Source organism: Dromiciops gliroides, chromosome 6 (genome assembly GCF_019393635.1).
Source record: "Dromiciops gliroides isolate mDroGli1 chromosome 6, mDroGli1.pri, whole genome shotgun sequence".
In the NCBI taxonomy this organism is placed as follows: domain Eukaryota; kingdom Metazoa; phylum Chordata; class Mammalia; order Microbiotheria; family Microbiotheriidae; genus Dromiciops; species Dromiciops gliroides.
The window spans coordinates 94,698,840-94,726,071 of NC_057866.1; the positions used below are offsets into that span (position 1 = coordinate 94,698,840).

The 27,232-nt window shown below is 42.4% G+C and overlaps 1 protein-coding gene across 5 annotated transcripts in view; it reads right to left on the reverse strand.

Annotated features, from left to right (window-relative positions):
- Positions 1-1,934: 1,934 nt before the first annotated feature.
- Positions 1,935-27,232, reverse strand: part of SH3BP2 (SH3 domain binding protein 2) — a 114,060-nt gene continuing 88,762 nt past the window's right edge. For 3 of the 5 annotated variants that reach the window (XM_043973270.1, XM_043973271.1, XM_043973269.1), the window contains 12 exons: positions 19,920-20,059; positions 16,833-16,935; positions 15,128-15,245; positions 14,623-14,693; positions 12,771-12,859; positions 11,903-11,971; positions 8,859-9,453; positions 6,729-6,837; positions 5,597-5,652; positions 4,650-4,728; positions 3,485-3,544; positions 1,935-2,671 (listed from right to left, as the gene is read on the reverse strand). In XM_043973270.1, coding sequence (XP_043829205.1) covers positions 2,534-2,671; positions 3,485-3,544; positions 4,650-4,728; positions 5,597-5,652; positions 6,729-6,837; positions 8,859-9,453; positions 11,903-11,971; positions 12,771-12,859; positions 14,623-14,693; positions 15,128-15,245; positions 16,833-16,935; positions 19,920-20,059 — 1,627 coding nt within the window. In that variant the 3' untranslated portion in view covers positions 1,935-2,533. Of the gene's footprint in view, positions 2,672-3,484; positions 3,545-4,649; positions 4,729-5,596; positions 5,653-6,728; positions 6,838-8,858; positions 9,454-11,902; positions 11,972-12,770; positions 12,860-14,622; positions 14,694-15,127; positions 15,246-16,832; positions 16,936-19,919; positions 20,060-22,826; positions 23,005-23,081; positions 23,593-27,232 lie in introns of those variants that run through there. The other 2 variants (XM_043973267.1, XM_043973268.1) reach the window with 2 other exon arrangements.

A 27,232-nucleotide genomic window follows, 5' to 3' on the forward strand; every position in this document is an offset into this window, starting at 1 on the left:
CATCCCAATTAACCCCCAGTGATGGGGCACTCACTGCCTTTTAGAGTTAGTCTAATTCACTGTTGACTAGCTTTGTTAAAAAGTTCTTCCTTATACTAAACCAGAATCAATTAACAAGTACCTACTATGTGCCAGACACTGTCAGGCACCTGGGAGTACAAAGACAAAAATGAAATAATCTCTGCCCTCAAGGAATTTACAGCCTGTGGGAGAAATACCTACATATACAGGAATACCTAAAATAGATACAAGGAGGAGGAAGGAGGATCAGGAAAGGTGATCATAAAGTTCTTCCTCAGATTAAGCAGAGAGCTGCTTCCTCATGATTCCAATGGGGTAGCCATAGTCTAACTTGATAGAAGGAAGCAATTCCTAACAGTGAGAGCTATCCAGTAACAGAATGGCCTATTTTGTAAGGCAATGAGTTCCTCATCAGTATTGGAGTGCAAGTGGAAATACAGATGGGAGTTATGCTTTTGGACTTGACTAGATGGGGGTTGATGACCTCTGTGATTCTAATGCTGAAATTCTATGATCAAACATCTTTTCAGTTACTTGGGAACATCTGACAGGAAGTGTATGAATCTCAGGGAACAAGAGAAACATGCAAGCTCCTACCCCTATGTAATATAGAACAAAGTGGATCACACAACTTGGACTCGGAGCTCATTCCCAATAGGACTGGTCAATACCATGTTATCTGGAATGTTTCTAGTTCTGTTTTATTAGTTACCATCAGAGTCTCTCTTTAATTAGGGTTTAGAGTTAGCACAGGGGGAATATCAAAGGACATAAACATTCCATGCCAAGTTAATTGTCCCCAGAGGGGGGAAAAAGTCTGCTATAATGCAAACTTCTTCTAATATCTTGGCTTAGAGTTTCCTCCCTCTCTTGGCACCAAGTTCCCATTTGTTTTTAATCAGCCCATGACTGGAACAAAAGGGTCAATGTCTCATGGGTTGCACAAGAACAAGTCTTTTGATTGGCTTCTTGCCGATGAACCCGTGCCTGAGATGAAAGGTGGGCTCAATCTGGGATTTTGTGCAATGGAGATCAGCTTCCTGATGACACTGAGAAGTTGAGGAGCAGGAGAACATTTTGCACACTGGCCCAGAGAGAAATCCCAAGTGCCAGCTGGAATCCTTTCCCAGGAGGGAAAACTGTGGAACAATCTCCCTTTCAATAGTCCCTTCTCGGGGCAGCTAGGTGGCGCAGTGGATAGAGCAGCAGCCCTGGAGTCAGGAGTACCTGAGTTCAAATCCGGTCTCAGACACTTAACACTTATTAGCTGTTTGACCCTGAGCAAGTCACTTAACCCCAATTGCCTCACTAAAAAAAAAAAAAAAAAAAAAAAAAAAAAAGTTTAGTAACTTAATTTTTAAAGGGGCAGCTAGATGGCGCAGTGGATAGAGCACCGGCCCTGGAGTCAGGAGGACCTGAGTTCAAATCCAGCCTTGGACACTTAACACTTACTAGCTGTGTGACCTTGGGCAAGTCACTTAACCCCAATTGCCTCACCAAAAAAAAAAAAAAAAAAAGTGTAGGAATAGTCCCTTCTCATGCGCATCCTTGGTAAGGGATTTGCTACCTCTCCAGGTGGCCCTTTCTTCTCTTGCTGCTCCTTAGGAATGGCCCATAGGAAGGACAGGGCTTGTTTTCACCAATATTCTCAGTTCCTTTTGTTGCTTTGTGAATATATTCCTGGCCAGCAGGGAAAAGGAGGAGTGGAGTCTGGGTGAGGTCACTTTGAAATATTTCTTGATTGAAACACAGTTTTGTTTGTTTAATACGACTTAAAACATTTCCATTAATAATAATAGCTAGCATTTATACAGTGCCTATTATGTGCCAGGCACTGTGGTAAGTGCTTTACAATTATGATATTTGAGCCTCACAACAACCCTGGGAGGTAGGTCCTATTATTATTCCCATTTTACAGATGAGGAAACTGAGGCAAAATGGTTAAGTGACTTGCCCAAGGTCACACAGCTGGTAAGTGTCTGAGGCTAGATCTGAACTCAGGCACCATATTCTAGCCACAGCACCACCTGGCTGCCTGAAGTCATTAGCTCTGTAACTTTAATTCTAAGACTTGTCAAGCTGACTAAGCAACTCTTTGAGACACAGTATCTTGTGCCCTGATCCATAAAAACTATTTCTGTCCATTTCCATAGTGACCTTTCCCAATTTCATTGGTCTCTCCAGTTTGGCCATCATGTAAAAGTCCTTTAAGAACTGCTTGGTAAATGGGGTTGGTGTGCTTATTTATGATGAACGCATTCCCTCTTGGGGGAGGGGAAGAGTCAATGGAGAGTGGTGGAGAGTGAACCAAATCTACCTGCCTCTGGGAGGAACGCACAGTTGAGCTATAACACAGGTTCAGAATAACATGCAGGAGAGATGAAATCAAGGACCCAGACCCAGGTTGGGTGGGCAGTTGTCAATGGAAGTCCAGACCAACCATCCAAGTCTTTCTTTCCTTCTTCTGTCTCAAGGTTCAATTTTTGCACCAAATTACTAGGTCAGGCAGGTGTCACCTGGGTCCTGAGTAGCCATAGGGATGCTGAAGAAGAAGAGTCTTGTGCCCAGGCAGGACATGGGTGTAATAGTGCTCGACCAGGCTTCCAATGCTCACAAACAACAGCTCTCCCTCAAGGTAAAATCTGGAGTCCTAGGGTAAGAACATAAAGACAATGCTCATCTCTGGGATCTAAAAAAAAATTCCCTTCCCCTTTATTTCTTGGTCCAATTAATCTTTCACAAGATTATCCCTCCTATATGGCCAAAGGCGGCGGCAGGGGGAGGGGGGGGAGAAAGAGCACTGCCTGTTGCTGACAGTCTTGAAGCATAGACATGGTTGGAAGGGAACAAAAGAGAGGAAAGGATGAAAAGGAAGGTTAGGAAGAAGAAAGAGATAAAGGAAGGAGGAAATATCACAAAGGGGGAATAGAAGAAAGGAAATGGAATAGGAAAGGGGGAATAAAACTTCCTAGCCTGGAATCTCTATGGGGTCAAAAGAAAAAAGAAGAGGAAGGAAAAGGAGAGGGGAAAGAAGGAAAGCAAGGGAGAGGAAAAGGGAAAAGTATGTTAACAGCAGCACAGAGTTCACCATAGTTTGTCTCCTCCAATTCTAAAAGCTGCCTCAGAGTCTCCTCTGTAGCACCAATCCAAAGGACTATTTCCTTTGTTCTGGTGGGAGCCCAGACACCAGGGTCTTTATTCTTGATAAAAGCTTGATAGTTATGTGACTTAGGGTAGACCAGTGCTCCCTTCTGCCTTAGCTTCCATTGGGGAGGGATTCCAACCAAGGGCACCTACTGGATCTATGCGGACAAAGTGGGGATGAGACACCTAGCAAGCTAAGAACCAAAACCACAAGTGATTTCTGCTAGAAAATTTCCAATCTCCAGCACAAGTAGACCAACAGCTCTCCCATAAAGCTTGGTCACAGGAAATAAGAGACCTTGTGACCAACATTTCTTACCTTTTCAAAGATCCGGTAGTTTCTCACTTTGTTAAAGGATTCATCCCACACAACTAAAACCTAAATTTAAGAGGAAAAAAAAAAAGATCAACAAAAAGTCAGTTCACTTAAGTCCTATGGAGCCATTTGTCCATTGGGGATGGGGTTTTGTAGGAGTAGGCCAGAAAAAAAATAAGGGTAGAAGAAAAATTAGAGAAATTGTGTGCTCTGCTGACATCAGAAAATAAGGAGCACTAGACCTGGGTTCATGTCCTGTCTGCAATTTTCCTTACTCTGTGACTTTGGATAGAACTACACTACCAATTCATATTTGGAGAACTTGCAAAGTTCTCTTAAAACATCCCTTGGGGGGCAGCTAGGTAACACAGTGGATAAAGCCTTGGCCCTGGATTCAGGAGGACCCGACTTCAAATTTGACCTCAGACACTTGACATACTAGCTGTGTGATGTTGGGCAAGTCACTTAACTCTCATTGCTCGCCCCCTCCCCCCCCAAACCCTTGAGTTAGTGCTGATATTATCTCCAATTTTAAAAAATGAGGACACTGAGGTTCTAGGAAATTCAGCTCCTCATGCCACTTGAGGAGCAAATGTCAACAGGCACAATTAGAACTCAGGTGTCCAGGCCTCAGTTTTCTTATTTGTCAAGGGAGAAGGGTTTGGATTTGATAATCTATATGGTCACTCTCTATCTCAGAGATTCTAGGCTTTAATGATGTCAGAGAGAAGAGGAAAAGACTGAGGATCCCTGCCCCCTGACCCAGAGCAACTTGCCAACTTTGTTCCTCATTTTTCTTTTTACACCCTAAAGCCTGGATGGCTGGGTCACTGGAAATGACTTCTCAGAAAATTGTTTTTGCTTTCTAGTAGGTAAGGGAAAAACTCATTGCCTTATTATGAATAGTATTATTGATGTAATAGTATCAATATTATCTTTTTTATTAGATTAGTGTCTAAGAACCTCAGTTTCCCTATCTGTAAAGTGATTTCATAGGGGTATTGTGAGGAAAGTACTTTGAAAGCCTTAAAGTGATCTATAAATGTGGGCTATTCAAATTATTAGACTATCTTGAGTAAGGCACAGTGCTCTGAACATAGCATATTTGTAATAAATGCTTGTTGAATAGTTGAATATATTGAATTGACATTTGGCTGTGGCATGTTACCTTTCCTGTCTTCGAAGAATTCCTAATACAGTACAATCCATCTTGTGGCTGTCCCCGAGGATCAGTGGCTTTAAATAAACTAAAACAGAAGATAGTAACTGTAAAGACTTTGTTGAATGGTTGCAAATGTAGCCTCCTTGCACTGAACTGCTACAGCTGAAGAGATAGGCTATAGGCCCAGCCTACTGAATGCTATCATATAACATTTTCAAATAGAAGTACAGATGGCATTTAATACCCTTTCCTTTTAGCTTTGTTTTGAACCAGACATGTCTGGAACTTAACTGTACTACACAATCTCACATATTATTTTAAAAGTTCAGTAAATTTCCTTGATAATGGCATCATCCCATTTCCCAATCTTGGCTATAAAAGTGCTTCCCACCAGGGCTTCCTGTGGAAACAAAGCAGTTTATGGAACTGCCATCTGTTTTTCTTTCCAAAAAGATCAATCAATCATAGCAACCCAGAGGTGGAGGGGACCTTGGGGGGCAGTAGGGGTGTCGCCTAGTGCATTCACAAATTCCTTCTATCCCAGGTGTCCAAACACAATGGAGAGTGTCAGATTTGGGTTCAAATTATAGTTCTACCACCTACTACCTGAATGATCTTAAACAAGTTCATTCACCTTCCTGAGCCTCAGTCCCCTCAATTGTAAAATGAGATTAAGCTAAATGGGCTCAAACATATCTTTCATATCTAAATCTCTAATCCAACTATATCCAACAAGTGGTTACTCAGCCTCTCCTTGAAGAGCCTCCAGTGATGGGGAACTAACCTAATGAGGCAGTCCAGTCCACTTTCAGACAAGTCTAATGGTTTGGACATTCTTTCATATATTGACTCCAAGTTGGCTTCCTTATAACCTCCACCATTCTTCCTATTTCTGCCCAGACAAGTATCCCACATCAAATCCCTTTAAATATAATAATTGGAATTAAGCATACTTTTCTACTTCATAGGATTCAGTGGTGTTGACAAAGATGGAGTTAGGTAGCGGCACCTGGAAGAAAGGAAAACAATGTTTACAGTGCTTTGGTATGTGCACACATTCAAATATAGGCACACAGTTGGTGACAATCTCCCCCTTGGTGCTCATGGAGCTTCACATTCTGTATTTCACTGCTGCATTTATCACATGAGACTCTGCATTATTGGTATTTGTGTATATATCTCATACCCCCACCTGACTGAGAGCTTCCAGAGAAATCTCCATCATAGATTTTCTTAATTATATTTCCCCCAGCACTTAGCAGTGTGCTCTGCACACAATGGAAGCTTAATAACTATTAAGTAAATGTTTTCTTGAATGAATGCACACTGGTGATAGAATTCAGAAACCCATGCCCAAACACTTGGGCCTTGTGCATTTAGTAGTAAATGCTTTCCTCTGGCTGCCCCTTGCTACACCATCAATCTACTGCAGTACCATCTTATGACTAACTGCTAAAGGGATCATTGCCAGATTCTCCAAACTGGAATTCTCCCTTCCTTGAATTTTCATAATATCTTGTTCATGTCTTTTTTAGACAATGGTATTCTATTTTGTATTATTGCGTCGTGGTCTTATGCTCTGTACTAGCCTGTAAATTCCATTGGGGTAGGAAATATGTCTGATTCATTTTTCTATCTCCCTTCAGCACTTAGCTCAGTACCTGCACAAAATAGGTGCCTACATGTTTGCTGAGTGAACATAGTTGTCTGTGTGCACATGTTCATACACACACATTTTATTTAGAAATGTCATTGTCAAGACTTTCTATGCTATTCTATCCACTATCAACAGAGATGGTAAAATTTCCCTTTGGATAAAAGGACAGGCAAAACAGAATAATCTCCTTATGCATAACTCTCATTGTGTTATTATTCTGCTCAGTAACCTTCAGTGTCTCCCAGGTGTCTACAGAATAAAGTTGAAATTCTTTAGACTCTCCCTGATCTGGGACTACTTTACCTTTCCAACCTTGGCTCACATTGGAACCTTCCAAACTAGACTACTCATCATCCTTCAATCTCATTCTACTCAGCCCAGGTACCACCCCAGGCCAACCTCCCTGCGAGGAGTGTTATAAACTGTACCTTTTCATAGTCTTCATCTGAATCCTCACAGCTGGTATCAAACTTAGCTGAGACTGAAGGTTTCTCAAAGGAAAAGCTTCTGAAACTCTGCCCATCTGGTGGGGATCTCCTGGAAAGAACAACTCAACTGTGAAGACTGATGGTTACCATGATTAACACTCTCCCCACCAAGTTGACTTGTAGGAGGCCAGAGTTGGAAGGGTCTTTGGAGATGATCTTGTTTGGCCCTCCTCTAATTTGGAAATCTGGTCGAGGGTCGTATAGCTATGTTGTGGCAGAGTGGGGCCTAGAACCCACATCTCTCGGTGTTCTTTCCTCCAGATTGCCTCCCAGAGCAAATCTCCACTGAGTTCTGAGATGGCACATTATGTCCCTGGGCCCTGTGCTACTGACCCCTTAGAGTCAACACATCAAACTAAGCATCCCTTTCCAAACAGTGCTGATTGCAAAGAAAGACATTTTCTTCCTTCTATAAATAGGGACTGGAAGTCAATATAACATAAACTGGTTGGAGACTGATCTAATTCTTTTTTTAAAATATTTTTTTTCAGGGTAATGAAGGTTAAGTGACTTGCTCAGGGTCACACAGCTAGTAAGTGTCAAGTGTCTGAGGCCAGATTTGAACTCTGGTCCTCCTGAATCCAGGGCCAGTGCTTTCTCCACTGTGTCACCTAGCTGCCTCCAAAGTATTTCTTTTTCCTTACTGATCTAATTCTAAGGGTTTCTGTGATCTGGATTTGCCTACTTCCTAGCTATGTGATCTTAGGCAAGTTACTTTAGTTTGCTGAACCTCAGTTTCCTCCTCTGTAAAATGAGGACATAGATTCAGAAATCATAAACCTATCTATGATTTTTATCAGATCTTAGGGCCCACTCAGGAATATCATAACCCTTTTACAACATCAGGGGACAGCTCTTGTGAATAACTTGGGGGGGGAACCCCACAACTGGTGGCTAGCCTCTCTGAGCTTAGCTGGGCTGGAAGACAGGTGTGCTCTGTCAGAACTTGTACTCTGCCAGGAAATCCTTAAGTCATAAAGCCCTATGCCAACACATGTCTTCATTATCCTAAAGTTCATTGAGGCTTTGAGAGCAACAACCAACTTCTTGGTGGTGAGGAAGGCTTCCATTGAGAAAAAACTGAACTATGATTGTGGTAGGGAGTTATTGTTCTTCTAGATGACTATTGACTAAAGCAGGAGAGTCCCAACACTTTGTTTATGGTAGATAAAAGCAATTGTTTTTGGAAGACTGAATTCATTAAGATATACTAATGATAAGTGCTTAGTGCTACATTGATTTTTTTCCCCCAGCACAGGCTTGTGATTTCATTTATGTGGAGAATGCTTGCTATGGCAGCCCCTTTTTCTTTTTTTTCATTTTTTCTTTTTTTTTTAGTGAGGCAATTGGGGTAAAGTGACTTGCCCAAGGTCACACAGCTAGTAAGTGTTAAGTGTCTGAGGCCGGATTTGAACTCAGGTACTCCTGACTCCAGGGCCAATGCTCTATCCACTGCGCCAGCTAGCTGCCCCCCCCTTTTTCTTTCAATTCAAATCAGTTCAACACCTCATCTACAAACTAGTCTCAGAGCTACCTGGGGGTATAGAGGACTATAAGTGATTTGGGTAGGGCCAAACAGCCACACCAGAAGTGGCTTTCAGTCCACCACACCACAATGTCTACTACACACAAGCAAAGGGCATTATCATTATTATGGATCACGATAATTTCCAGTATCGAATCCATTGATGAATTAAAAATTAGTTAATCTAGGACACAAGTACACTCTAGAAAGTGTTTCTGATAGGCTTGCAGATACCAAATATTAGCATGTTTTGAATTTTTTTGATTAGAAATTAAATTATGCTAATACTAATTTTTTCAGAAAGACTAAATTATATCCATAGATGCTAAGGAGTCATAAATTTAGGTTAACCATGGTGTTTCTCCCCCTGCCCCTTCCCACCATTGCAGTATTATAAGAGAATTAATGATGGTCAGAAAAAAAGCTTTCACACTGAAAACATCAGATCGTGTGCCTGAGAAGATTATATCTCTCCACTTGACTGAAGAATGACGATCTTCAGTGAAGGGCTAAGCCTTCTTCCATTCAGAGGTGCTCAGACTTACTGTAGTTGGGGAAGTGGCGGTTTTTCAGTTCTGGGTGGCTTCAGTTCAGGCGCGGGGTGTTTAGGTGCCAAGGCTGGTGGTTTGGGTGTCACAGGGGGGACAAAGAGTCCAGGTTTGATAGCTTCTCTTATAGGCTGTAACTCTCCCACCTTTATCAGTTTGGGTTTATTGACTGGGATTGGAGGGGGTTCAGTCAGAGGTGATCCTTGAAGTGGTCCTCGAGGAGACAGGTGGATGGATTTTAACTTATCACAGCTTTTGGAGGTATTCAGAAGGTGACTGACAGATACAACCTCTGGAGAAGCTGGTTTTCTGAAGTTGGGCATAGGAGGTAGATTTCCCAGGGGCGGGTCGCTCTGTCTCCTACTGGGAGAAGGTGCTTTCAGATTAGGCTCTGGCCTCCAAGAAGAGATCACTTCTCTCTTCAGATCCTCAGGATTGATTTCCGGCAGCCCTCTTTTGGGAGGTGGGGGAGGATGGAGAGGTGCAGAGCTCTTGCTGGAAAAGGAGTGAGATCGCTGTGTTTCGGAGTAGGTCGGCTTTCTTACAGTGGGAATAGGAGGTGGAGGGTAAGTTGGTGGGTGAATCATGATATCTGCCAAAGTAAGAAGTAAACAGCCTTTCAAAGAAGGTAATTGACTGGTTTATTCAACGTGCTATGCGTAGTAGAAAGGACACTAGATTAGGAGTTGGAAGACCTGGTTTGAATTACAGCTCTGCCATTTATTTACTCCTTGTTTGACCTACAAGGTCTTTTCCACGGCTAAATCTAGGATTCTATGAATCCAACAAATTTAAGCCCCTCTTAAAGGAGACTCGAAATTTTCATAGGCTATAGTCAATAGTCTATTTTCATGGGGCTTAAAGTCTAGTATAGTGGATAAGACAGACGGATAACTATGATATGCAACAATATCTAAGTACATTAATGGTGGCACAAAACAAAGGGCTATTAAGAGATCTAAGATAGATATGAGCTAGGGGCAATAATGTATCAGGGAAGGCTTCCCAGAGGAGGTGGCATTGAAGTTGGGCTAGGATTCAAAAAGTCAAACAGCAAGAGCATTTCAGGCATAAGGGACAATGTGAACAAAGATGTGAGAAGAAGGATAGTTTAAGTGGAAGAACATGCATAGGTACATTTGCACATATATACACATACATGTGCATACATCTATATATCTGTAAAATAACCTTAACATGGCAGGTTTAGAGACTAATAATGATAATGATGCTATTTTCCACTTCTATTGTACTATAAGGTTTGCAAAGTGCTTTTATCTTATGAGGTAGGTGCTATTATTATCTCCATTTTACAGATGAGAAAACTGAAAATAAAGAAGTTAAGGGACTTGCCTAGGGTCACATATCTAGTAAATGACTAAGGTGAGATTTGAATTCAGGTCTTTCTGACTCTATCCAGTGCACCACTCAGCTGCCTCTATGTTCCAGTTGACCAACACGAGTCCTCTCAATTGTGGAGGTCAGTCGATTGATTATCCCTCAAACATGCCTTGTAAATTCTCACATCCAAGCCTTTAATCCTACCATTACCCATCATCCTCTGCAGCCTGGAATTTCCTCTCTTGTTCACTTCTCCCTACCTTAATTCTACCCATTCTTCAAGGATTGGTTCAAATCTCTCCTCTTCCAAAAGAAAAAACTTCTTTTTTTTGACCATCTTTTTGACCTTGACCATCCTTGCTTTCATCACTCTTTCCTTTGAAGTCCTTCTCCAGATTGCTGTCACTCACTCAGAACTTAACCTTTTTTGCATCATGGAACCCTTTGGCAGTCTGGTAATGTCCTTTTCTCAGAATCATGTAGTTAAATAATTGAAGGAAATATTGCATTCCAGTTAGTGGTCAGTAAAAATAAAGATGTCATTTTTTTCCCCATCCAAATTCATGGATTCCCTAAGATGTATCCACGGATAGGCCATTTAGGGGTCTAAGAACCCCTGCTTCATGCCCTTTTGGAGTCTCAATGGGATCTTAACCAGAGATTGTGATGCTGTGCCAATCACTGAACCTCTCTAAACATAAATTTTCCCTCATTTGAAAAATAGGAATAAAAGTCATTCTCCTTGTCTCATAGCATTATTGTACAGAAAGCTCTTTTTAAAAATTTTATATTCACTTTTGCTAACTACCGTTGCTCGGCACTAGTCTGGGGGGTTCACAAGGAGCTCCTTATCCTAAAGTAGAGGTACTTTACCTTTCTATGGGCCTTCAGATTCATTGCAGTCAGATTAAAATGCAATCAATGGTTTTAAACAAAATAAATACAACACAACAGAGATAATGTTAATATATGGTTTTCTTTTGGGGTGGTGGTGGTAGGGCAATGAGGGTTAAGTGACTTGCCCAGGGTCACACAGTTAGTAAGTGTCAAGAGTCTGAGGCCGGATTTGAACTCAGGTCCTCCTGAATCCAGGGCCAGTGCTCTATCCACTGCGTCACCTAGCTGTCCCTAATCTGTGGTTTTCTAAATTAATATGCAGCCTACAGGGATATTTCTATTTGAGTCTGACAGCACTGTCTTAAATGACCTCACAAATCCACTTTGTGACACAAGAATCATACACAGAGTGAACACCAAAAGATGGCAGCACACATTCGTGTGTTAGGTTGTGCCAAGTTGCTTAAACTTACAGAAGTAGGGAGAAAGCTTAACAGACTGTAGAGCTCCACTATCCCACCCTATTTGGTTAACAGAGGAGAAAACTGAAGCCCAGAGAGGGGAGGGGAAATGTCTGCAGATCACAGATTACAGATCACAGATCATCTCGCCATAATCCCTCATTTCATTGATGAGGACACCAAGGCCCAGCGTCAGTATGATTTTCCCAAAGACAGAAAGGTGGCTAAGCCCAGGTCCCTAGAACTTTGAGCCCAGTACATTTTCTATTATGCCACAAGTCACCCACCACGCTGATGTTCTCAAGCCTTGCTCCCTCCAGCACTTCGCATAATCCCCACTACAAAATTCACAGGAATAATGGTCATTTAAGAGGTTTCAGAAAAAGCCAGGTTAATATCTACCTTCAATTTTCACCGAGTCTGGGGTATCGGGCTCCATGTAGGAGTCATCTTCATCATCGTGTTCATAGTCTGTTTATGTGAGCATGAAGGGAAGAAAATTTTTAAAAAATGATTCAATTCCATGTAAGGCCCCCATGGAAGACACAAAGATAAGACGGATATAATCTCTGTTGTAAAGAAACTCAGGAACTTAATAAAAGAAAAACATCCTGGATACAAGTGAATATTATACAAATTAGGACATGGTAAGGGAATATAAGAGAACAGATAGAGAACTCACTTCCTGAGGCCCTAAGGCTCAGGGAATGCTGCCTGGAGGAGGAAGCATTTAGTTGAACCTTAACAGATGAGGAAGATCTCACTAAGGGACAGTAGGCAGGTGAGAAAAGGGGATACTAGGCATAAAGAACAGCCTAAGCAAAGGTGGAGGAGGTGGGCAATATTCATTTCTCTGAAGCAGAGAATAAACTTTGTTTAGGAGCAAACAACCTTATAGTAGTTTAACATCAAGCCAGTTCTTAGTAAGCCTGTTGGGCTTAAATCAGGGTTTTAGGTGGGAGTTCAGTTTTTAAATTGCTAGCTAAACAAAATTTACATGCGCGTGCGCGCACACACACACACACACACACACACACACACACACACACATAATGTAAAGGAATTGACCGATCCTTTTCTCTGTTGCCAGAGGACACAGAACCACTTCCTTTCATTTGGATACACGTACTTCCAGGGAGGGGGGGGAAGCACCCAGAACTGAGTGCAAGAGGCTTTCATGGTGTTCAGGAGAGAGGCAGGTCAGGGTGAGGAAGGGGCAGGGGTAGGAAACTCCCCAGATGGAGAAGGCACACAGTGTGCTAAGGCTCACCTTCGTTATCAGTGGGATATGGGGACAGACTGATATCAATGGGACGTTCCACAGAGCCATAGAAGCTATCCGTGTCAGAACTAGAGTCGCTACAAGAGGAAAAAAATGCAGAAAAGAAAGAGAGGATTTAACACACACCCATAAGCCAGTTTCTACCCCAGAGGACTTTACAGGCCCAGACAAGGGGAAGTTTTGGCCGATCATACCCCAGACACCTTGTAACACATTTAGTGGAAAGAGCCCTGAATTAGAAATTAGAAGATTCAGGTGCAAGTCCTGACTCTGACCCTCACTAGCTTTATGTGACTTTGGGCAAATGAATTCATGCAACTACCAGCTTCCCCATCTGTAAAATGAAGGGAGTGAATTAAATGACCCTCAACTCTAAATCCCATGACTGTGTTATCCTGCGGATTAATTTACTAGTTGTTATCTTTCATGTCACTGTTGTATTATATTTTTTTTCTTTGTTTGATATTCTTAATATATCACTCTATCCATGGTGTCATTCCTTTCTTTGCTCAGAATCCTTTGATGGCTCCCCAGGGCCTAGAGAATAAAATCCAAACTGCTTAATCTGGTATTCCAAACTCTTCAAAATTTGGTTCCAATCTCCGTTGTTTACAGCCCTCTCTCACCATTTCTTTATGTATCTTAGCAAAATGATCTCAATTTAAGTTGATTTAAATTAAGTGATCTCACTTAATTTGCTTTGACTCTTTTCTGTATCAAGCTGTTGAAATCTATCTCATTGTTAGGGACCAAGTTTAAATGCCACTTCTTCCAAAGACTCCTGGATCTCCCCAAGATGGAAATTATCTTCCTTCTCCTCAAAACTCTTAGAGAATGTTGCTTATACTCTCACTTCTGCCCCATATCATACTTTAATTTGTATGATAATTATTTGTGTCTCTCTGAAGACAGGGGCTGTGCTATGTCTCACTCATCTCTCTCACACAGAGCCCAGCACAGGATCTCACAAGTGCTAATTTAATTCAACTCAACAAATATTCATTAAACATCTGCTACGAACAGGCCTTTTGGCTTTTAGCAAGGGGTAGAAGTTGTCCTGGAAGAGCTCAGTATCTACTACAGGGAATGTGATACATACTTGAATAAGTATGATTTGTTATGCAGAATGTAGAAAAAGGCTATTTCTGAAATGGATCTCTCTGCAGAGACAAAGCATAATAGGAACAAAGGGAGAGATTCCAAAAAGTATTAGAAGATCTGAGGAGGAAGAGCTCACTTTTAGCTAGAGAGGAAATCTGGGGAGGCTTCCTGGAGAAGGCAATAATTGACCTAATCCTTGAAGGAAGAGAAGGGTCTCCATAGGTGGAGGAAAGGAGAGAAGTAACGCAGGTAAGGGAGATGGCCTGTGTGAATGCACAGAATGAAATAGGGCCAGGGTCAAGCTGGAAGAGTCCTTAAAGGCCGCTGAAAGTCCAACAACCTCATTTGACAGATAAGGAGGTTTAGAGAGGTTAAGTGACTTGTCCAGGGTCACATAGCTAGTCAGAGGCAAGATTCAAACTCAGGCCTTTCAGAGTCTGTTCAAGTCTAACACTGAAAAACCTGGTCTGGAACATGGAGTGTATAAAGGGAAATAATGTGAGATGAGGCTGGAAAAACAGGCTGCAGTCACACTGCTGGGGTGAGGGCTGGGGCAGGGGGGCACTTATGCCAGGAAGAGAGGTCTGGATTTTCTTCCATATGCAATGGGGAGCCTTTAAATATATGCTAAATCAACAAACACAGAACAAAAAGTGGCTTTGTTTGGAGCACTCCAACAAGCTCCATTTTGGAAAGAATGTGACCCCCCCCCCCAAATAATCACCAAACAGCTACATACCTGAAATCCAATGAAGGCTCTTTCTTCTCATGGTAGTGGCCTATTTCTTTCCTTAGCAGGGCCATCCAACTCTGAAAGAGGAGGGGGGAAGCCACACTTTACCTTCTGGTTATAAATATGGATTAAATACACATTACAGCCTGCAGGAGGAGATTGGAAGCAGATGTGCAGAGACGGCCACTAAGTTCATTTTACCTTCATAGGTTCAAGTGCTATAAAGGGCATTAGAGGGGCAGCTAGGTGGCACAGTGGATAGAGCACTGGCTCTGGAGTCAGGAGGACCTGAGTTCAAATCCGGCCTCAGACCCTCGACAATTACTAGCTGTGTGACCCTAGGCAAGTCACTTAAGCCCAATTGCCCCCCCCCACAAAACAAAACACCCCCCAAAATAAAAAACAAAGGACATTAGAGATTATCTAGCTTAACTTTCCCCTTCTACAGATGATGAGCTGTCTTTTGGCCAAGGAGATGTGTTTATTATCTGAGCTACTACTTGAAAATCACCTTTCTTTCATCTTCAGAAGAGGCGGAAAAGAACCAGGTTCGGTGCTTCTTGCTGATGTGAACTATCTTGAAGGGAAAGACGTTGTTTGATGTTGTTTCTTCAGCAGCACGCATTACCCTGGAAGACAAACAGTACAATATCAAGAAAGTGTAGAAACATGATGGAGTGGAAAGAACCTTGGTCTGGACAGCAAGAAACCTGGTTTCTAGTCCCAGCTCTGTCAATGGCATGCTGCGTGGCTTTGGGTAAATTGTTAAACCTCTCTGCGCCATATGTTACCCACATCTTTCTGTTTTGGTCCTCCAACAAAACTTTCCCTCATCCCCCAGCCAGTAATGACTCCACCCCTCAGACCACGAACTCCTTCCATAACATCCCCTACAAAGGATCATGTCACTCTTGCTTGCAAACCTCTGGTAGCAGGTAATCTACTACTTTCTGAGTCCATTATGAAGTTTCTCTTTACATCGAGACAAAATATATCTGTAACTTCAACCCAGTTCTGCATCCTGGGGCCAAATCCAATACTTGTAATCCCACAGTATTACATCATAGCTGTCTCCCAATATCATAATTATCAATGTTAGTGCCCCCTCTCCCCCCAATCAGGGTACCAGCACTCTAGACACAGCTGACAATGTTTGTTGAAACAAATGAATACATGAATGCTCTATATTGCCACGTGAAGCTTAGTGACATTTAAGGGCCTGCTGGGTGCACAAAACAGCTTCTATTTTGGCTAATATCAGCCCATATCACAATCTCCGGGCTTCCTCTCCATTGCCTGTTCTTGCAAAGCCTCTAAAGGGAGAGGGCCAGTGTGGTCTCCCTCACCAAGCTCAGCTAAGTAGCTGGAGGTAGGTCTGAGCACTTCTCAAGTTCGAATGACTCAACTCGCCTTCTCAGATGAGCTTGTCAACCATCCAGGATGTGGGGTTATTTAGCAGAAATGAGAAAGCTGGGGAGGGACAGACTGGTATTATGACTGAGAGCTGTAGCTGCTGTCAGCCCCCTCACACACCAGTTAGAGGGGTTGTGGATTTTAGACCACCCCTGACTGCTCTTAGCTCTAGCTATTTAGCACAGCCTGCTCTCCTTTAGGTATCTCTATCCCTATCTTATCTGCTCCCTCTCCCTTGCCCCTCTATGGACTCTAGGTGTCTCCAGGGCAGGGAATGTCTCCTGTTCATCTTTCTTCCCGCTGTGTGTCCCACAGGGCCTGGTCCACAGGTGCTCAGTATATGCTTGCTGCATGGATGTTCTTCGGGAAGGCTCTGGCATTTACAAATAGTGCAACCCTGGGCAAGTCACTTAAGCTCTCTGAGTTCCAATAAAATGACAAAACTATCACAATAATTACATAGTATGTTAATGTTTGCAAAGCACTTCAGGACAAGAATGCATTCTGGAACACTGACTAAGGACTATCAGTTCCAGCCTTGGCATTAGGCAAAGCTCCCTTGAAATCCAGTTCTTTTGCCTTTAACTCAGGGATAACAACAACCCTTATCCCATACCCAACCTTATTAGGCTTGGGGGTCAGACAGTTACCGACATAGACCAATACAAGTGATAAAAGTAATTAACTGAGAACATATGGGAACAACTCAGTGGAAGGTGGTGGTGGGTAGTCTTGTTAGATTTCATAGAAAATGGGGGTCAGGCCAAGAATGCTTTCCTACCCATGGTATGAAGTCAACTCACCGATTGTAGCCACTCAGAGAGAAGGCCCCCTGCGGAGATGCTGATGTGCTACTCTTAAAGTAATAAATACATCTCTTGTGGATAATCACAAACCGCAGTGGCCCTGGAGACAGAAAAAGGAAAATTTATTTTAATATGTTTTGTTGATTCTTCTTTTAAAAAAGTATCATTTTCCCAAAATATCCTTTGCCCTTTTCTTGACCTGGCATTTCTCTCCTGTTATAGGCTTGCAAAAACACTTTACCTGGCATAGCTCATTTGCTCCTCAAAACTACCCTTGGAGGTGGTACTAATGTAACCCATTTTACAGATGAGGAAACTGAGGTTCAGAGAGATTGGCTTATTTGTTCATAGGAGCTAGTAAGTATAAGGAGTGAGATTCCATACCCCATTCTTGTCCGATTCCTTGTCTAAACAAAGTTTCAGGAGACAACTGTTAGCTATGGAATTCCTAAGAACAAAGCCACCATTGTCACATACAAATTCTTTTGTGGGGCCCCATTTGAAACAAGCAAATCCCCAAATCAGACTCTCAAATTCTATTAGAGTCTTCAACTCCAGTAGAATTAGAAGCATCCGAGCTGGAAGGGGTATTGGAGATCATGCTCTCCTTACACAGGAGGAAACTGAGACTCAGAGAATCATTCCCAATAACATAGGTAATAAGGAGCACTGTCAGGGTCACACCCAGGTCCAGCCCTCTTCTCAGACTTGTAGGGCAGCTTACTGAGAGGAAAAGAATTGAGGACTCTGATACCCCAATGGATATTAATTCCACTTTTTGGACATTTTTTTCCAACACTGTATGACAAGAGCATAAAATATTTTAAGGGGGTATCATAGTACTGTGGAAAGGGCACTGGATTTACAATCTGAAGACCCAAATTTGAATCCTCTTTCTGTTATTTACATTCTCTGTGACCCTGGGCAAATCACTGAAGGTCTCTGAGCTTCAGTTTCGTCATCTGTAAAAGGAGGTTAGACTAAATCACTTTGAAGATCTCTTCCAGTGCTAAATCTATGATCTGTTACATGGAAAAGGGAATTCTACTTGTTTTGTCTGGCCTCAGAAGGTAGACCTGGGAATGAAAATTAAGAATTGTAGAGAGAGATTTCAGCTTACTATTAAAAACCAAATGAAGCTTCCTAACACAAGGAATGAGTTCCTCATCATTAGTGGTATTCAAGTGTCACATGAAAAACATTTTGTGAGGGAATGGATTAGATGGCTTCGGGGATTTTTTTCTAACTCTGACCTCCCCCTGCCTTCTCATCATGTGCCATTCTTAGCCATGTCTTTGCTGAAGATGATGTTAATAATAGCTGGTATTTATAAAGCACTGTTACATACATGACCTCATTTGATTTGGTTTGAAAAGCACTGTTACATACATGACCTCACTTGATTCTCACAACAACCCCCAAGGGAGGTGCTGTTATCATCCTCATTTTTGCAAATGAGGAAAGTGAAGCTGAGTTTGTGACTTGACCAAGGTCACATAGCTAGTAAGTCCTGAGTCCAAGTGCACCACTCTATGTGCTGTGCCAAACAGCTGCTGCAAGGATTCAGCCACCCACCGATTATAGGTCTTTGCACTTGGCTCCACAGGTCCTTGGATGCCAGTTGCTCTTCAGCACTGGACTGGGCTCCGAGCTGTCTAGCTGGCACAGCCTTTGGGAATGAAGCAAAGCATCTGCACTTCTGTGGAGCATTAATCGAAGGACGCGAACAAGCTAGGTTCAAATAGCACCTCTTTGGGGCTTGGTCCCTCATCTGTAAAATGAGGGCCCTGAACAATCCCTTTCAGTTTCCTTCCAGCTCAAAATGTGTTACAATATCTAAATATACCAACTGCAGAGCAACATCAAAGCTTCTCCTTTTGGAAACGTTAAGAAGGTATTTTTTTAAAGTGTCCTGCTCCACAGCCCTTTTGACTAATCTGAAATCTGTCACTTGGGAAACTATGCTTTGCTCCCCTCTCTCTGATTGGCCTAGCAAGGACTCCTGTCCCTTGAAGGAGGGTGATGATGGGATATGGACTAGGGCAATCACCTAAAAGAAGTAGCCTCTTTCTCAAGGCTGTGAAGGAGATAACGACCTATTTGTGAGAAGCAAGAAGTCTCTTTGATGACTTGGGGTCACCTGTAACCAGACTGGGGGGACAGGCCCTTAGGGAGAGGGGTCAGGGAGGGGCGGAATGGTTTTAAGAAAACAACTCTCCAAGAACGTGCCTCCTTCAAAGATTCATTAACTATTGTTCTCTTCTAGGAGGCAAATATTTTTTTTGTTTTTGTTTGGTGAGGCAATTGGGGTTAAGTGGCTTGCCCATGGTCACACAGCTAGTGTCAAGTGTCTGAGGTCATATTTGAAGTCAGGTCCTCCTGACCCCAAGGCCGGTGCTCTATCCACTGCACCACCTAGCTGTCCCAAGGAGGCAAATATTAATTTTTACCTGACCCTGCACTGTTCAACTGTCTTTTATTATATTGGGAAATTTCCCTTGTTCAAAATTCCTACAAATGTTACTTCAAAAATGTGTGGTGCTGGAAGATATCTGCTAGCACGAAGGGACTCTGCCAGTTTGGACATTTCTCCCACTAAGCTAGAAAAATGCTTGGATAAGAATAACAAGAAATTAACTAAAATGGTTTCTGGCAGGTTTGTGTCTGCAATGCAGAGTACAGTATTAATGTGTGTTTTTTCTTCAATGCAATAGACACTTTATATTTATAAAGTACTTAATACTCTTCAAAGTACTTTGACAAACATATTCTCATTTGACCCTCTTAAGGACCTCCTTGAGGTAAGGTAAATGGGTATTAGCACCAAGGTTTCAGGATGAGAGATTTGGGATAAGAGGTAAGGGAACTATTTAATACCCCACAGCTTAAACAGCAGCAGTCAGGTCTGAGCTAGAACCCAAGTCTCCTAATTCTCAGTCCTTGCTCTCTTGGCTTGGCTATGTCATGCTGGCTCCCTGGCTGAACTATTCTGCTGATACCAAGGCTCACTGTGGGAAAGGGTTGGAGGTTGGGTGGGTAGGGGCTTCAAGAGACAGAAAGTTGAAAATAGATGATGGGACTTACATTTTAGCAACTGCAGCTGGGTGCCACCTTTCTTGTGAAGGTATCCGGATTTGACCACTCCCCCAGGCATTGTCAAGAGGTTCTGAGCTCCAATGGCCTTCATTGGCACAGGCCAATGCTGCTCCTCCGAAGCCATCAAGCTGAAAATAATGGAAAAGGATAAGCTGGGTCTGGGACTTGGACAATCACTTTGCGGAAAAAACAAGGAGAGAGAAAAAATGTAATGCGCTTCTGGAAATAACAAATAACAAATAAGATACAGCAGTGTCTCAAAGATTCCAGGAAGTATGCAACATGGCAGCTTGTCAGGAAATCCCCAGGGATTTTTAAAAAAAGTGTTTGTTTTTGGAATGGCTTTGTGGATATTCAGATATTTATACTCTTAAATAAGTATGAGCTAGTGGCTTTGTGGATATTCAGATATTTATACTCTTAAATAAGTATGAGCTAGAAGAACATGACCAATCTAAAAACATTAAAACATCCTTATTTCCTTCATCTTCCCCATCTATCCTATTCAACAAAATATGAAATGATCAAGGACTTTTTGCAAAACCCCTTAAATTTCAGGGCCCCTTTAGCTGGCTGTCTCAACAAAGAAAGGCATTATGGAATAAGAAAAAGACCACAGATTCAGTCAAAAAATGACCTGGTACACATTTCAGCTTCCCAGAGCACCTTGGACAAATCATTTCTCCGTTCTTGGTTTCTTCTTCTGTACAATAAGGGGGGGTTCCACTATTGGGTTTTTTTTGGGGGGGTGTCAGACTAGTGTTTTTATTGGTACAGGAAACTCCTTGTGAACAAGCTCCCCCTACCAATGCTGGCACCTGCTCTATAGTCTTAGAGAACCGTCAGGGACACTAAGAGGTTAAATCACTTGCTTAGAGTCATTCAATCAGAGACTAAGCTATTTTTAAGCCCCCTTTCAGTTCTAAATCTTATGATCCTGTATTAGCAGATATATAATGCTTTACAAAGCACTTTCTTTATAAGCAACACTGGGAGGTAAGTGAGCAACAGCAAGGTACAGTGGAAATGACATTGGATTTGGAATCAGAGGACCTGAGTTCAAATTCCTAGTCTGCCATTTATAACTTATGTGAAGTTGGGTAATGAATCAATCAATAAGCATCTATTAATTACCTCCTAAGTGCCAAGCATCCTGTTAAGAGATGGGGATAAAAAATAAACATAAAATCAGAGTCCCTGATCCCAAGGAGTTCACATTCTAGTGAAAAGAAAAGCAATAGTGATTTCTGAAACCTCAGTGGATCCTTTCAAATAATTTAACTTCTGGACCTCAAATTCTTTATCTCTAAAACATAAGGGTTGGATGAAATGACTTCAAAGAACTCTTCTAGCTCTAAATGTATGATACTAGAATCCTTTTTACATATGTGAAGACTGAGGCTCAGAGGCAAAGGGATACAATGTTAGTGACAACACCTAAACTCAAAGCCAAATCTTTTCACTTTTCACTTCATTTCTCATCCCCAAACATCAAAACCTACTGTGTGCCGGCCCCTGGAAAGATACACAGTTCAGGTACATACTGAGCTTCTGTCCAAGGTACCTAGCTGGGTGGTAAACTGAAGGGATAAATACATGACATTATATGCTAATTGCATTGGAGTAGTGTAAATAAAATACCATATATGGTCTGCTGCAGATGGGAAAGTGGGGGAAACCTAATATACTTTTGCTTTATAAAATGATAATCTAACTACCATGCCCTGGGGGGTATGAGTTGTAGAAATCAGATTTTGCACAAAGTAAAGGATTCCTTTCCAATTGAGGAAACCTCTCTGACTCAACAGGAGAATGCTGGCCGTGTTCTCGGAAGGGCACCTGCAGGATATGTACATGAGATAAAGCACACTGGACACCTCTTCTCTCCTCCTCTCTGCTCCCTATACAACATCTATCACAGCAAAGCACTCCCCTCTATGGCTGTCCAGATCAATTACAGCAGTTTAACTGAGACTCATGGAGCCGTCCTTTGATCTTGAGTGAGCTTCTGGGCACAGCAGGAGCAGGGCTCTATCCCTGAGAACCAGTTTTGTCTGCTTGATGTGGCACAAAAGGTCTCTCTTTCTTTCCCTGACAGGTAAAACTAAGATTATTTACTGGCTAGGCAGGGAAGGGGGCACGGGAAAGGGTGGGGGCATGCAGAATTAATCAAAACCTGCCTCTCCCTCAGCCACAGCCCTGCGGCAGAGGACTGGCCTGAAATGCCACATTTCTCATGTGAAAGAAAACCCACCAAGGCCAAAGGGATCCAGACTGACCAAAACACCCTAATAAACCACACTACTGATGACAATTCAAATTTTCAATAGCATTTTTAAGTCATGGTACTGCCCTTACAAAAAACCTGTGAAGCAGCTTTCTTTTCCTCATTTGATAGAGGACAATGAGGCTCAGAGGGGTGAAGTGATCTGCCCATGGTCACACAGCTGGTAATTGTTAAAAGCCCAAACTTGAAGCAAGGTCTTCTAACTTCCAAAGGGATCAATGCTTGTTCTACTATGCTCTTCTGCCCAGTGACTGCTATTAACAAACTATTCAGAATAGAGACACTGGGGGCAAAGAAGCTACAGGTCATTGGAGTACCCCCCTCAAAAACCAAAAACAAAGAGACTCCAGTCACACACACACCAAAGTATGCACGCTAGGTTAGGTTTGGAAGATGTATAATGAAACACGAAAAGGAACACCCCCCCCCCCAACATGCTGCTAGGAAAAGGCGAGACATTCAGTTGATCCTCACTCTCCCCCAGCTCCTGAGCTAAAAAACAGGAGGTTGCCACAGAAAGGGTACTGACTCACACTGATATTGGAAAGGAAAGGAGGGACTGCCTGGCTGGACTAGATAAAGTGCTCTCAGCAGTTCTGTGTACTCACAGTTCACGTGGCGGCACAATGGGAAGAGTCTGGTTCTTCATATCCCAGTGCACTGATTTTATTCCAAACCAAACCAAATGGAGTCTCCCTCTCATTCCCCAAATCGATTAAAAACCACCCACAGGTTTGGGGGTTTGGTAATCCTCAAGGTTGTTAGGTTCCCGGGGAGACACACACCCATACACCCAGAGCATTTGCTCTCCTTTGTTTAGGAGAGGAAACCAGGAGGTGTGACCTGCATGCCAAGTAACTTACTGCTCCCAGGCACTGTCCCTCCTCTCATGGACATGAATGCAACTTGCACAGCGCTCGGCGGGCTGCTTCTTGGAGGAGACGCCTTGAGCAGCTCTAGCCTTCTCCTTACACCTGCAGCCTTCCAGGTCTCCTTCCAAGCTTGCTCCAATTCCTGACAGTCTTTTCAATGCTGCCTCCATGGCTTTCTGACTCTTCAGGGTCCAGCCTTCCATTTCTTCGCCTGCTTCCCTTCCCTCTAATGAAACTGTTCAATGTTTTCCCTGTCCCAGAACAAATTCTCTGTTCAGCCGGCTCTTCCCAAATCCCCTCTCACTGGAGACTTCCTTCCTCTATTTCCTGGCATCCACGGCTTCTTTTCTCAAGTAAGCATTTCTTGCTCACCTCCCTCCTCTCTTTTTCTATTCTTGCCAATGCTGCCCCCCAAAGTGCATGGCCACATCTGCTCTCTTATTTCCCTAAGGAATGCAGGGTTTTTCTGCAGAAGCCATCTCACAAGGGTTTTGACCTTAATGTGGTTGTTTTTATGTCCCCCCCTCCCAGATTATAGATGAAGAAAGGAAGCTGAATCCACTGGGGTGCTAAGTGGTGGGCTGACAGGAGGCAGATGGGAGAGAAAGGATAAAGAGGGCACGAACCAAACCAGGAAAAAAGAGGCAGCCCCAAAGACCAGCCTGGGAAGGAATAAACAGCGACAGAGTGGACCTTATTTATGAGCCAAGGCATCATTTGGCTCGTGAGACACACAGTGACAGACAGAATTCAGCATTAGCAGCCACAGCTATAAGCAAAACGAACGCATTCTCAAACGCATCCACAGCAGGCGAAGCTTTTTGTCATTCACTGATTCTTTGAGACACACCCACCTACATTGATGGGTAGTGACACCTTTAAATAAAAGGGATAACACTTCACAGACAGAGTAGTATCAATACACACCCACTCAACAAACATTCAGTTCCTACTGTGTGCTGTGCTAGGATCAGAAGAAAACAAAAAGACCAAAAAAAGGTAGATTAAAAAAAAAAGAATCCAGACCTACAGATTGTTAGGTCAGAAGGGAATTTAGAGCTTACTTGGTCCAATCCCCTCATTTTGTAGCAATGGAATCAGACTCTGAGAGTTGACTGCACAAGTTCAGCACAGCCATCCAGCCCATCTCCCTGCAGGAAGCTTTCTCTGACCATCTCCCAACCACTGTCCTTTTCTTTTTCTAAAGCTCTGACCATTCTACTCAGAATTATATATGCTGCAATGGGGGTTAAGTGACTTGCCCAGGGTCACACGGCTAGTAAGTGTCAAGTGTCTGAGGCTGGATTTGAACTCAGGTCCTCCTGAATCCAGGGCCACTGCTTTATCCACTGCTTCACCTAGCTGCCCCCACAATGATTTTTAAAATTTGACTTTGCATACCATTGCATCTCTAACTAGGTTTAGGAGCTCCTTTATAGTAATGGGCTATATCTTATATTTCTCTAAGATATCCCCCTTAGTGTGAATATGATAGGGTCCTGTATACATTAAGTGCTTCATAAATAAATATGTATGGAATGGATGGATCTGGCAAAGAGATACATAAGAAACCCACCCCACAAGGCAGCTGCTTTTCCCAGACAGCTGGAGATAAAACTGTAACTCCTGCCAATGCCCTTCTGAAAAAGTTGAAGTGATAGGGAGTCAGGGTGGGGAAGCTCCAAACCCCATAAACACCAAAGGCAAGATGGCCTTCTGTCATTAGGAGACTGCCTACTTCCTTAAAGTCACCGGATGGATATATATATATATACATATATATATATACACACATACACACATATACATACATACACACACATATATATACATATACATACACACACTATATATACACACACACACACACATATATATATACATACACACACACACACACACATATATATACATACACACACACACACACATATATATATATATATATATATATATAGTAATGCTCTGAATTAAATTCAGTGGTGAGTAAAAATGGAATTTTGGAGCTGAAAGGAGCCAAATCCACCCATTTTGTAGATGGCAAAACAGAGGCTGAAAGAGGAAATTACTTCTTCATTATTATAGAGCAAATGACCTAGTAGTAATGGTAAGATTTCCTAGTCCTCTGGCTTAAAGTCCAATTTTTTCTCCATGCCACCTCAACAACTCAAAGCAAACTGAAACAACAACAGTAATAATAAACTGTGCTAAGCACATTGCAAATATTATCTAATTTGATTTTCACAATAATCCTGAGAAGTAGGTAATGCTACTCTCATTTTACAGTTGAGGAAACACAGGCAAACAAGGGACTTGCACAAAGGACTTCCTGACTCAGTGCTCTATCCACTCAGGCACCCAGCTGTATTATACTTTCCAGAGCACTTGCACAGTGCTGCCTTCCCCGAAGAAGAAAATAAAATTGAAACTTCCCATCTCCACAAAACAACCCTGGTGGCTAATTAGAAAACAGATTTGGAAAATGTAGTTTAATCCAGACCTTCCCAAATTCTGCTTTGTCTCCAATTGGCCATCACAGAGCTCCAGGAAGTAGTATGGGCAGCTGTAGCCACTCAGCTAAAGAGTCAGACCCAACCACCCAATCAATTCCCCAATCTCCGTAGCCATCAGATTACATAAGGCCTGGCTGAGTTGAAATTCTAACTGTAAGCCTTCGCTAGGTTCAGGGAGTTGAATTTGGCTGTGTTTAGAGGCTGCTCTCCAACTCAAATGTTACACAAGGACATGAATCCCTGTTTGCTGAGAGGACTCTAAAATAAAATTCTCACATGTAGTCCACTGAGCCTCAGCTGCCTTTGTCTCCTGGGCAGCCTGCCCGCTTCTAGAACAGTCCTTGATGGGGCCTTGGGACCTATCACATCTGGTGCTAACTCAGCTCAAGTTCCATGTGGCAGCTAATGCTGCAGCTGTTATTCCTAATCTGATTCTCATAAGAGGCAACCTCTTTCTGAAAAGAGCCAGGATTTGTCATAGCCCAAGAGATGAGAAAGCCCAGTTCAACTCAACAGAAAACTTATTAAGAACCTCCCATTGTCCAAAGCCTGATGCACCACTTGGAGATACAAAGTTGGGAAATGACACACTCTCTGTCTGCAGGGAATTTACTATTTCCAGGGGGAATGACCAGCACAGAAGATGACTTAAGGTAGGGTGTGATCCCTGGCATAAAGGAGTGATCCCAGTTCTCTAGGAAAATTTAGGAAGGAGAGGATCAGGGAAGATTCTGTGGAACTAGACCTTGAAGGACAAAATAATTTTCAACAGGCAGAGAAAAGGAAAGTGTGTGTCCCAAACACAGGAGATATAGACTGTGCAAATGAATGGAGCCCAGAGAAGAAATGTTAAGGGTAGAAAACAGACAGCAGTTTAATTTGGCTGGATCATAGCATGTATATGAAGTGGAATAAAGAAGAAATGTTAAGGGTAGAAAACAGACAGCAGTTTAATTTGGCTGGATCATAGCATGTATATGAAGTGGAATAAAGGAACAAGGCTGAAAAAGCAGTAATATTTATAGCAGCTCTTTTTGTAATGGCTAAGAACTGGAAATCAAAGGAATGCCCATCAATTGGGAAATGGCTAAACAAGCTGTGGTATATGATGGTGATGGAATATTATTGTGCTATAAGAAATGATAAGCAAGATGGTTTCAGAAAGGCCTGGAAAGACTTGTATGAACTGATGTATACTGAAGTGAGCAGAACCAAGAGAACATGCACAGAGATAGCAATACTGTTTGATGAAGAACTGTGACTTAACTATTCTCCACAATACAATGATCCAAAACAATCCCAAAGGACTAATGATGAAGAAACGTACTACTCGCCTCCAAAGAAAGAACTGATATTGATTGAACACAGACTGAAGCGTGCTATTTTTCACTTTCTTTCATTTTTTCTTTTATTCAAGTTTTATTGTACAAAATGACTAATATGACAATGTTTTACAAAATTGCACATGTATAATCTATATCTGATTGCTCACTGACTCGGGAAGAGGGGAAGGAAGGGAGGGAAGGAGGGATAAAATTTGGAACTCATAACTTTAAATAAAGGAGTATTTATTGAAAAAGAAAAAGAAAAAAACAGTAATACCAGATTCTGGGGGAACCTTAAAAACCA